General features: G+C 45.0%; 1 protein-coding gene across 3 annotated transcripts in view; it reads left to right on the plus strand.

Annotated features, from left to right (window-relative positions):
• The window catches only part of GLI2 (GLI family zinc finger 2), a 191,753-nt gene that overhangs the window by 155,243 nt on the left and 24,162 nt on the right, over positions 1-12,348 (plus strand). For all 3 annotated transcript variants that reach the window (XM_085066915.1, XM_085066914.1, XM_085066913.1), the window contains exons 6-8: positions 6,943-7,144; positions 9,240-9,453; positions 11,033-11,146. In XM_085066915.1, coding sequence (XP_084923041.1) covers positions 6,943-7,144; positions 9,240-9,453; positions 11,033-11,146 — 530 coding nt within the window. The remainder of the gene's footprint in view (positions 1-6,942; positions 7,145-9,239; positions 9,454-11,032; positions 11,147-12,348) is intronic.

Genomic DNA, 12,348 nt, shown 5'->3' on the forward strand with positions numbered 1-12,348 from the left:
GTCAGGGAATGGGGAAAAAGCATCTTGAGTGCAAGTTAGGTCCAAGCTAGTCCCTCATGCCAGGAAGGCTATATAGACGTATTTGTGCAACAGTTACCAATAGCAGGGATGACCTTGCAGTGCTGTCATTGCATTTTGTCTTGTTCTGGAGCTAGAGGGCAGATCCCTGCCCTGGTTTGTGCTGCCTTAAGCCAGGCAGTCACAAATGTCTTGGTTCACAATCAGCAGTTGAGCTGGGAAAAGGCTTTGTTCAGCCCAGCACAGCCAGCAGGCCAGCAGCTGGCACAGTTGCCTGGGATGTGGACAAATCATTAAGCAGGACTTTATTTCCTCAAATCAAACAGTGATTCAGCTTTACCAGCCTCTTTCAGTCAGTGCTGTTGGAGCCTTTCTACTTGAAGGTAATGATTTAATGGCCATCAGGGTAAGGAGCAGGGCTGGCAGTGACTGCAGTCAGCAGGCACGTGGCCGGGAGAGGTGAGCTCAGGACTCTGTCCGGCAGGTTCACGTGGAGCAACTGCTCCATCAGGACAAAAGGAGAGAGTTGAGCCTCGTGGTGACCCAGGAAGGAAGTCCTTCCCCTGGGGCTGGAGGGACCAGCAGCCCTGGGTTTGCAAGCTGGATGTGCTGGATCACAGATGACTTCCCAAACAAGCCAGCTGTTGGCTACTCTGGGCAGACGGCGCGCCCTGTAGTCGCTTCCTTAAAAACTCTCAAAGATCTATTTTTTTGTTGTTTTCTTTGTCCCAGCATAGAATGGAAACTTGCTGAAATCTCAGAAAAGGTTCAGAGAATGGGAAACAATTTCCCACCCATTTCTAGCCAGAAGTGCTGTTTTCCTCCCCAGAAAAATATGTGCAGAAGAGAGAAAAAGTCCCAGAGCACCCCATAAGTGCTGTGTCTGGAATCCTGGTTTCTAAAGAATTCAATTTACATATGCAAGTTGGGTCAACTAAAGAGTTACCTTGTGGATTGGGAGTAGAAGAATGCAGCCTTGTCTTTCAGCAAGGATTTGAGAGAAGCATTAGTATTCCTTGAACTGCGAAGTTGATCAGCCTGGGGAGGGAAGAAAGAAGGGTCCCAGGACAGTGTCTGGTGCCAGAACAAATGTCCAGCATCTGCTACAGTCTGAAAAAGGGGTGTGTTGCCTCTGCAGAAGTAGAGAGGGGAATAAGGAACTAGTTACACGAGGAGTGTTGGTAGTTTATTGCTGCTTATCGATTAAGGGACCATCCTTTATGCTGCCCTTGAATTTAACTTGCTGATGGGAGTGGGGGGGGCATATTTCTGTACACTTAGGATGGAGTTTTCTTGGTGACTGGTGAGGAAGAGGGACCGTTTTGATAACACTGTATTTATCCTGGGTCTTGGCCAGGGGATGCAGGGAAAGCAGTGGCTCTGGCTGGGTTTCAATGAGGCAGGAACGGGGCAGGCAGGGTGTGAGCCATCTGCAGCCCATGTGCCTTACAGGCTCGTCTGTTAGGGAGTCGATTCCCCTGATGACCCTGTGCAGTCGAGATCTCTGCAACATGCTTGTCTGTAAAGAGTTGCCTGAGATTTCCTTACCCTGAAGGAGCCTCAAAGGAGCTCCCACTGAGTGCCTGGCATTTCCTTTCAGGAGGGCTTTGCTGCTGCTATTCCTAGTGTGACATAAGGTCTGAATTGTCCCTCCAGAAAGAACACCTCTTGTAAAATCCCTCTGATGGCCCACAGCCACAGGGAGTGGTCAGAGCAGGAACCTCTGCTCCCCAATGAGTCGGGATCTGATCCTGCTGTTGAGCACTGGGATCAGGCACAGGAGTCAGTCTACAAGCTGCTACATGTAAGAGCTGACCATTTGGTCATCACTGACCTGTTACGGATTAATCTAAATTCAGGAGGAGTATCCCAGTTCCTGAGCAACTTGTGGATGTGATAATTAGTAGGCACCACAGGAAAGTGCCAAGGATACTCGTACCTTCTAGCAAAGAAACCTGGACTTTTCTCCAGGCTCTGGGCTGTCTGGGGGACCAGGCTGGGATGTTTGGCAGACACTGCCAATGTCACTTGGAAATTCAGCCTTGAACTCTTGCTAGTTTAGAAATGAGATATTTAAACACACACACCCCAGGAAAGAAATGGCTTTTGGTTGTGAACTGTGGCATTTACATTTACCCTGCAAAGATAGTGCTGCAGTAATGTCAGTTTTTTTCTACTGAAAAGTTACTCCAGGCAGCTTTGAAAGATTTCATAAAACGTGAGTTATATTTATTCCCTAGTATGTAGACCTGAGGCTGTGACAGTCACTGTATCTGGATCTGTGTGTGAAATGGTAAGGAAAAGTGCACAACAGTTAAAACACTGTAAAATGTATCTGGAATTTACTTTTTTTCAAGGAGAAACACCAGGGTCAAAGGCCTATGGAACGTTTTTTGTTGTCCTTCATGAGCTGCCATCCACAATGCTGCCACCAATGCCCAAAGCTTTGTGCTCTATCCTTTCATTCACCAGCTCACTTCTCCTCCTGATTTGGAGAGAGAAGTGGACAGTCTTTTGGCTTAAAAGTTTCAGACCAACGGATATTTTTGTTGTTGCTTGAAATTTGAAACAGTTTTAACTCTTAGAAGGTATCTTTAGCTTTTGAAAACACAAAAAGAAAATCAGATTTCATCAATTCAGAGTTGATTTGTTTAATATACACCTAAGAAATAAAACCCAAGATGTTAGTATGTCCAAAAATGGGTGCATCAACATTCTGTGTTTTCAAAGTGGGAAAGAATTAGTTTGAAAGTAAAGATGAGATACCTCAAACAAGGGTGTCTCTAGGTCAGCTTTTAAATTCATAGTTATTCCATGTTCCAAAGTCCATGGAAAGCATCTGCTGCCTCTAATAGGTGTTCTTTCAAGAGGAGACGTCAAAGTAGCAGGTACAGAATAGACACCACCCACCCTGGGGATGCTGTAAAAGGTAGTTGGCTGGAAAAACTATCAAATGCCAGAGGAGGCAGCAATACAGAGGTCTTGTGAAGTTTTTTTTCCTTGTTTGGCTGCATGGGCTTTGGCCCATCAATTCTTTGTGGACCTGGTTGAGAAAAAAGACGTTATCATACTATCTCAGTAGGATTCAATGGAAAAAAACTGAAGGTAAGAAAGATTTCCATCTGAGGTAGAGAGGCACAAAGAAATTAATTTAAAAAACCGAAGTACTGGTAGAGGAGTGGAATAAATTTTGAAATAATTTTCTACTTTTATTTCAATGTGTGACTGTTTCAAATTCATGTTAACCTAGGATGATTTTAGGTTTTTGAACAAAACAACTTTTAGAACAACAGAAAAATGCCAATTTTTTTTCCTTTTAAGAGTGTTGAAGGGGAGTACTCTGACATTTTGGGAACTTCCCCCAACATATTTTCTAAACATCAAAAAGTTCTTTAAACTAACCCCGTTCATTTTGACAAGTCAGCAATTTTGAAAGAGCTGAGGAGAGAGGAGTTTTAGTGATAAATGTTCCCAAAGCTCTCCATCTGTGTGTCTGAATAATGGATCCCGCCTTCAGTTACTTCTCTGGGCACAGTCCCTGCTGAAGAAGTTGTGTGTGGTTTTTCTTTTGGAACAATACTGGACCTCAGGCAGCAGAGGACATCACTTATGAGCCCCTGTGGACGTCAGTCAGCCTGTGTTGAACACCTTGCTGTGTACAGCTACACAAATGCTGACCAGTGCTGCTGCCTGGTACCATTTAACATTCGTTCTCCATGTCCTCAGATCAGGACATTTGGGTCAGGAAAACTTTATTATTTAAAATGGTCCCAGTGTTGTTAATCTGCTTTTGAATAACAATTTTGAAAAGATTCTATCTTCCTAAATGCACTAGTGAGCATCTTTGTGTGCTTAAACTATTTTTCTGTTTCCCAGACAATTCTCTTCCCAGGCACCTTGGGCAGGCTGTCATTAAGAAGAGAGGAATTGTTCATCCATAGCACGATTTTAGGTCACAGCTTTCTGTGGCAGCCTGCAAGACCTAAGAGGCTTTTGTGTAAAGCATGAGCCCAACCTATTGGGTCTGCTATCAAACATTTCAGATAGCCCACAGTACTTGCAGGATCTAAATTAGAGTGGACACTAACGCAATGCATATTACTGGTTTTGGGCTGGAGAATTCCCAGGCGAGCTTGAAAATCTGACAGCTTCCTGCAGAGTTTTACATGGGGAAAAAACAACATACCTGTGTGCAGCAGGGAGGGGTGCCCACGTTGTCTGCACTGCTAAAACCCAGATTTCTGTTGGACATCGGGTTGTCTTTCCTGTGCAAATTAATGGGAACCAATGGCTGATCCAGCATTGTGGGCATAAATCATGTGAAGAAACAGCGAGAAATGAGTACAAGGCTTTTCTTTCTATTTAGTAATTTATCAAGGGAAGTGGCACATTAATAAACAGATCTCCCTTGAGATGTGGGAGTAACAGAGATAAATATGACTGTCAAATCTGGCCTGCTTCCTTCTGTTAGAGAAGGAGGAGACTGTGGGAATGCAAATGCAGGAAACAATATCTATATCTGGAAAGACGCATATTATTTGTAGGACAGAAACACTGACAACTCATCTGAGAAGGGGCCCCATCACACTTGGTGCAGTATATACAGAATAAAATACAAGCCCTGTCTAAAAGAGCTCATCTAAATGGATGACACTGGGAAATAGGGACACAGAAGGAAGCAGCGACTTGCTCAAGGAGGTGTGGCTGGGGAGGACTGGGAACAGCACCCAGGTCTTTCCAGGTTGCAGTGCATGTATTGAATCAAGATTCCTTATGGCCAGAGGACCATTATGATCTGGACCCAAGCAACCTTCATGTTGTTTGGTCCAGAGCTCTGGAAGCCTCAGATCTCAGGAAGCAGATGTGCAGTTTGGGAATTCTCCATTTCAGCCTTTTGGGTTAACTTCCCAAAAGCTGGCCTTTGCTGAGTGAGGGAAGTTAATTTGCTCAGTTTGGTTTTGTTCACAGTGCCTCTACAAAGTGGCTGCATCTTTTCCAGCTTGCAGGGAAGTGCCACTCAGGGCTCGACTCTTCCAGCTGCAAGCATTAGGGAAGTTTGAGCCTAATCCCTCTAAATCATGGGATAGCTTTAACACTCACAAGGTGGTTTTTATAGACTGCTGCCCTTTCTGTTTGCTGCCTGATCTTTGAGTCATGTTTTTTAGCATCCCACTGCCCTGTGAGGGCACTACGTAGTTATACAAAATATTATAACAATGTGTTCAACATGAATGCAACAGTCTGATTTTTAGGAGAAATTCCCAATATTGTCAGTATTTCAATAAAGGCATTGCATCTAGCAACTCTTGAAGCTTCCTAGGTGTAGGACAAAAGCCACAAGAGTGCTTGGTTCAAGTACCAGCTTAGCCTTGGATTTCCAGTGGGACGTTGGGCAAGTCATTTATCTTGTGCAATGAGGGTCATTATGGGGACTAAGAGGATGGTGGTACTAAACCCCATGGATTACACAGCATCCAGGCATGGTAATAAGAGAGCCACTTTGGTGCACAGGTGAGTCATGTGGACACTGGGATGCTGCAACCCAGCCACTGGTCTCAGGGGAATGTTGACACAGACTTCTGTGAGCCAACACAAATCAAAGAATTTCTTGATCACACCAGCAGGATATGTTTTACCTCCTTCTACATCCCATTCACCCTCTCACATACCTGCAGTGTCATCAGGATGGAAAGTTCAAGCTCTTGCAAAGTGCCAGGCTTGTATTTGGTGATATGCAATCAAAATCAGTGCCTTCAACCAGCTAGAGGAAAATAGCTCATATTGCCTGTCTGGGAAGTCTAGTGTTTTATTCATGGTGTTTAATAGGATATACCCATAAGACACATTCTGAGGAGACCACCACTGGAAAAGTCAGGTTGTGATACATTGCTGTGCTCATCAAGGGAAGGAGCTGGAGCAGCTGAGCCCTCCTGCACCCCTGAGTGGATGGCAGGGATTACCAACCAGGACCCATTGCCAAGTGCTATATTTCACCCTCAGAATTTTTTTTTTTTTTTTAAATACACAATCCAAGCACTGCTCGCTTTGGAGGGATGAGTCATTCCAGGCAGGGTTTGGATCTGGTACCCTGGTACTGGGGAATGATATGGCCCATCTGCAACTCCTGTCTGTGCCACCCCAGAGATCTGCAGGTGGGTCAGGCCTGGGCAGAGTTTCCTTTGGGTGAAGTCAGTCGTTCCAGTTTGCAGTGCTGAAACACTGAGGGATGCCAAACTTGTACAGTAGTAACCCGTCATGTATTGCAGATCCATAAATGGGCCTGGCAGGGTTGGAAATTACTTCATGCCTGAATGATTGACAATTGTTAATAGGGTCCAGGCACTGGCAGGTCCCCTCAGAGGGGGAGAGCTTGAACTTTGTGCCTGAGCTGCCAAATTGGTTTTCTTAAAACTCTTAATTTACTTTCAGAGTTTCTGGAGCCTCGCCTCCTTCATTAATTGGATGGTGAGCATTGTGCTCATGCTCCTTTGGTTTCCGTTCCCCCTGCACGCAGGCACACACTCACCATTGCAATGGTCACCCCAGCTTGGACGTGCAGCTCCCCTGGCCTGCCGCTCCTGACACCGAGTCAACGGGCACGGCTGTGCTCATGGAAACCTTGCAGGGCCTTCTCCCCTTTAATTTTAAGTTAATTTAGTGCCTATTGAAGGGCGTGATGGACAGGATTCTGTATCCCCTGAGGACAGCGAAGCAAGCGGGCGCTCATGGTGGTGCCTGACCCCTGTTGTTCAGCGCCCAGAAGAGAGGAAACCTCCCATCAAAGGGCAGCTGGTCCCTGCACTGCTCCTGGCTCCTGAACATCCCGCAGCAGCCATGAGTGTAGCAGTTCCCAGCACTTCCAGCCTGCCTGCAGGAAGGGAGCAGCCCACTGGTTTTGTCTGACAAAGTCTCTCTTTCCTGCAGTGTCCCGGTTCTCGAGCCCGCGGGTGACTCCAAGATTAAGCCGAAAACGAGCCTTGTCTATCTCCCCGCTCTCTGATGCCAGCATTGATCTCCAGACAATGATCAGGACCTCCCCAAACTCTCTTGTGGCGTATATCAACAACTCCAGAAGCAGTTCAGCGGCGAGTGGCTCCTACGGCCATTTATCTGCTGGGACAATCAGGTAAAGCTCTGGGATCAGCTCTGTTCAGCTGAGGAACCATCCCCAGGAAGGAGGGATGATCCTCCAGCAAGGGAGACCTTCCCCCTCCTTGCAACCTCTGCTTTTGTACATCAGTGCTGTGTAGTGTAGTAAATCAAAGCCCCCATCTGGTTTTGCATGTGGAAGGGTATTTTGTGGCATATGGGGTGGGGTTATTTTGGCTGGATTTGGGTTATTGGCTATCGTGTTTCCAGTAATTACAGTTTGATCATGCCTCCCTGCAAGCAGAAACAGATAATAAATTTATCTTAAAAAAATGCTCATTGTGAGCAGTTGGACTGGTTAAGAAACACTCTGATTTAAGAAATTGCCCCATAGTATTCTCCAAATTATTGGCCCACATTCTTAGAAAAAATGTTGCCTGGGTGGATAGAAGAGCCTAATTCTAAAAGCATATTTAAACCAAATCTAAACCCTTGAGTAAAGTTTTGTTCGAATCTTAATTAAAAAGCACTTACATTAGGCAGCTGACTGTTGTCAAGTCCTACTGTGATTGCTTCACCCAAGTTTCACAATGTTATTATTCTTTTTATTACTTAACTGTTAAAAATGTTAGATCTAGTTAACACTGATGTTGCGAAGCAAGGGGTTATAAAGATTATGCACGCTTAAAACTTGTGGGGGAAAACAGAGATGTTGTTATTTGTAAGTGCAACATTAATTACGTAAGTTATTTCATGCAGCAGCATAATTTAGAAATTGACTGTAAAATCAAACATAAGGCTGACTTAAACAAATTGCAACTGTCTATCTGGTAATCATATTTTTCTTTAGTCTTTTTACCTGTTGTCATTAGCTGCACTTATCTGCAGCATCTTAACTTATACTCAGATTTTAAGAGTGATGTCTGGTATTTTAAACGAATCAGTGGAGTCCAGGGACTGACCTAATGTTCAACTTTCAGCCTCCAAGGGAATAATCAGCTAATAATAAAGAATTTTAAGCCCTTCCCAGTGTTCTAAAAATATATCCTAAATGTCAGGATTTGTAAAATTGGTTATGTATATAACAGGATACCTGCCAGAAATTTGGGGTGAAAAGACTTTTTTGTTATTTTAACAGTGTCTTAGGGGCAGGAATGAAATCCTCTCTCTAAAATGGGTAATTAAGCATGTTTCTAATTATGGCCCCTTTCTCTGAGCACTCACACTTTGGGCAGTTTTAGTGGTGTGAGAGAAAATACCACAAAGGTAAAGGTTCAGGCACCCACTTCTTGAAGGTGGCAAATAATCAGTTTTTGGGCTGAGTATCTATCGTTCATGCATCACACATCTAGTTACCACAGAGCATCTCCTTTGCTTCTCTATCTCTGCCCAGTGGACTTGCTGCTGGGAGTGAACCCCTTTTCTCCAAAAGCAGAGCTTTGTTTTTTCTGCTCTCCACTGCTGCATCTTGTCTCGGACCTGTTGCCCCAGTTATTGCCAAGCAGCCAGGGGCGAGTGGTGTTCCTGGTCACTGCTGACCTAGATTGGAGATGAACCAGTGACCTACATAGGAAGGGTGACACGCTTCAGCAGTCCCCTGGGCCAGCACTCCCCTCACCTGAATGCAGAGTAAATTGCATGGTTTTGGACTATGTTAAGTGGATACTTACTCATCCCTGCTGTAATCTGTGCCAGGTGAGCCAGGTGATGCTTGTTTTTCATATCCAGGTTAGCATAACCCCAAAGCTGCAAGTCTGCAAAAGAGCTCTGCCTGGGAAAACCCAGGAGCCTTAGAGGCTGCAAAGCCAGATGTGCCCAAGACTCATCCTCTTCTGCACTCCCTACCAACAGCTTTTGTTGGTCTTTTTTACATAGGAAGCAAAGAAATCACAATCAGTCTAATGCTTGGGTCAAAATGATTCACAAGTTTGCTGCAGCATGTGCGAGACAAATTGTGACTTTGCAGTAAAGCAGGCAGTCAGGCTTATCCTGGCATTGAAGGCATCTAGCTGGGGCATTGCAGCCTGGTTCCTGCAGTCTCCAAGAAGCCAAATGTGAATCAGTCACTAGCTAATGTGATAAATACTGTTTAAAATAACTTTTCATCATTCCTCTTTCTCCTGTTGCTGCAGTCCAGCGTTCAGCTTCCCCCACCCGCTTAACCCCGTGACATACCAGCAGATCCTGACCCAGCAGAGAGGCCTGGGCTCAGCCTTTGGACACACTCCTCCCCTGATCCAGCCATCCCCAACCTTCGCCCCACGGCAGCACATGGCTGTCATCTCCGTGAACCCATCACCAGCACAGAGCAGCAGCAACAGCAACTGCATCTCTGACTCCAGCCAGGTAGGGACAGCCATCCTGCATGGAACCCATGGAAATGGAGGCACATTCTCTGTGGGATGAGGGCTTCCCTTTGTGGTGGCTGTGGGAGTTTTAACAGTTTTCTTTTTACTCATGCTATCCCTTTAAGTTGCTTTTTCTTTTTCCTGGCAAGTGTTTCTGAATTAGTCACAGCCAAATTTTGCTCCCATCTCCCTTCCTTGCACCTACCCGTGCAGAAACCAAAGGCCTTTGTCCATCAAAGTATTGAACATGATATGCAAGGTTCATCCCAGGCAGGAAATCTCCTTGAATGCATTATGTCCTATTGAAATTGAGAGAAGTCAGTTGTTGTAGTGTTTTTCTAAATAAGAAAAACCTGTGAACCAAGCTTCTTCAGTTCCCTCACAAACCCCTCCTTCCTTTTTTGTACTCATGTGAACCATGGTGATGGTCTTAATCTTTAACATGTAAGTGCATCCCATCTGGGACCTCTTCACATTTTACTTACTGTTCTTTCTTTTTCAGTACATTCTCTCTCAATGTGTCCCTGCTGTTGATTTTTACTGCTAAATTTTGCAAAACCAGGGGCCAGATTTTGAAAACTAGGAATGAGATCCCACACCTTAAATACACTCTTAAAAATATCTGTGAGCTCACATAGGCACATATATATGTGCGCACAAACCCTCCACATGCACTGGGTTAGTGAATAGGCTTAGCACATGCTTAAAAATTTTTCTTTTCCACTTACATTCCTTAAAAGTCTAAATTGCAGTTAGCTTTCTCCCCAAAGACTTATTTCACCATATGTCACGCCCATTTCAAATTGTTGTTTTAGTTGTATCATACTGAACTTTTAAGACTAGTTTATTGTTTTAGGGTTTCTCATGGCTGCTGCACTGCAAACTCTGTTTGTTATTGCAGGTTGTTTGATTGATTGGTTTTGTTTTCTTCTTACAAACTGGCTACCAAAATAATGTGGCTGGTAGGAGCTCTGCCTCTGTTTAATATTTTGCAGGACCAATCTTGAGCAATTAGCAAGAGTATTTAAAATGTTAATGTTCCAATTTTATTCACATACAATAGGATGTTTTTTCTCCTGAAGCTGTTCCCATTTTTTAAGTGTTTCTCAAAATACACACATAGTCTTTCATAGACACTGCACGCCAGAGCCCTCACATATAACCAGAGCCCCCTGCTCCCCCCAGGAATCCATTTTCTCAACAAATAATTTTGTCACATTGAGAAATAAAACCATGGCTTGGGTGGGCATTGTATAAGGCTTTGATGGCTATGCCGTGGACTGGATTGCTCTGAAACAGAGTAGCAGTGGCAAGGCCAAGCTCACTGGTGAGCCTGCAGAAGCTGGGCCTGCCCTTGGTTCTTCTTCCCTCTCTCCCATTCCTCTGCCTTGCACAAATCCCCATGGGCTGGTTTTCATGTGAGCCCCAGGCCAACAGACCCATACCCCGCTGTCCCCTGCCAGTCCTGAAGCTCAACCTTGACTGATTTTTAGGTTAATTTTTAATGAGGAAGTGGACCACTGTCTGTCTGTCATCACAAACCCCAGTGCCATTTTTTGCCTGGTTTTCTTTCCTAGAGCAAGCAGAGCAGCGAGTCGGCCGTGAGCAGCACCGTCAATCCAGTAATTAACAAGCGCAGCAAAGTCAAGACTGAAGTTGAGGGCTTGCCCCCAGTGTCCCCAAACACACAGGTAACCTTCCTGGTGAGAGACATGTTGTGGGGGGCCAAGGCAGAGAGCTGCTGGGTCTCATCTTTGGGAATGATCCTCTTGGCATCTTTTGCTGCAGCTGGGAGCAAGGCAGCGAAATCTGTCAGGCAGGCAGGTGTCTCTTGGAGCACAAAGCCCAGGAAGGTACAGGGCAGAGCTACAGTGACTGAGAGAAGCATTCTATGGGTAGCTGGGACTCAGCTTGCTGTTGCTGGTGAATAGGAAAAAAAAGGAGAGAGCAAATATATCAAGTGTAATAATGTAAAAATGATGCCTGAGTTTTCTGTGCTGCAAAGCAAGCAGTATTAGTGTCTCAGAGCAAACATAGATTATGAAGGAAGCTTGCATGTAGGTAGAAAGCTTGCAAAAATAGGACGACTTCTTGATTCAACAAGGAATTGCTCCTAGAAACATCCTTTACACTGGTGACACAACATTTGACACCAAGAAGGGCCCAGAGGCCTTTGCTTTCTTTCTGGAGCTCTGTGATTGCAAACTGTTTAATGGCTGACAGTATCCATCTGACCGTCCTTTATCACAACTGTAAACTATCAGGAGTGCTCTGGGCACTTCATTTTCATGAAATATTAGGCCGTGTTATTGTCAAGCGAATGGAAGAGTTGATGACAAATTTCTCCTTCTGCCCTGGTTCAGGAGCAGGTCTCAGCATGATGCATGGGGACAGCAACGTGTGCAGTCATCAGGGGGCTGGTAAAATTGATGAAGATAGCATATCAGGGAAAGATAAACATGCTGTAGTCAGCACGATTAGGGCAAAGAGGCACCTCTCTGGAGCTTTGAGTTTAGGACTGCATCTACACACTGCTGCAAAATCACATGCCCCAAAAAACCAATCTGGCCACCGCCTGGGCTAATAGGGCAATGTGTTTATTTCTTGCAGCAAATGAAAAAATATTTGAAAGCCATCACTTGCTTTCTCAAAGCATGTGTAGTGGAGGAGCTGTGGGACAGACAGCTGCTTACTCAATGGCTGTCATCCTCTGTTCACTGCTCCATGAGAAGCCATGTACGTCCAGCTTGAGAGTGCTTGGATTGCACCAGCCTGGCTCACCCCTGCAGCCCTCCTCCAGAGTTTCATCCACTGGGTCTTAAAAACATTGACATTAGCACTGAAAGAAGCAGGGGAGTACTCTAAAGTGGTGCAGCGAGATTTGATTAGAATA

This window comes from Lichenostomus cassidix, chromosome 7 (genome assembly GCF_008360975.1).
Source record: "Lichenostomus cassidix isolate B80296 chromosome 7, HeHo_3.0, whole genome shotgun sequence".
NCBI classification, from domain to species: Eukaryota; Metazoa; Chordata; class Aves; order Passeriformes; family Meliphagidae; genus Lichenostomus; species Lichenostomus cassidix.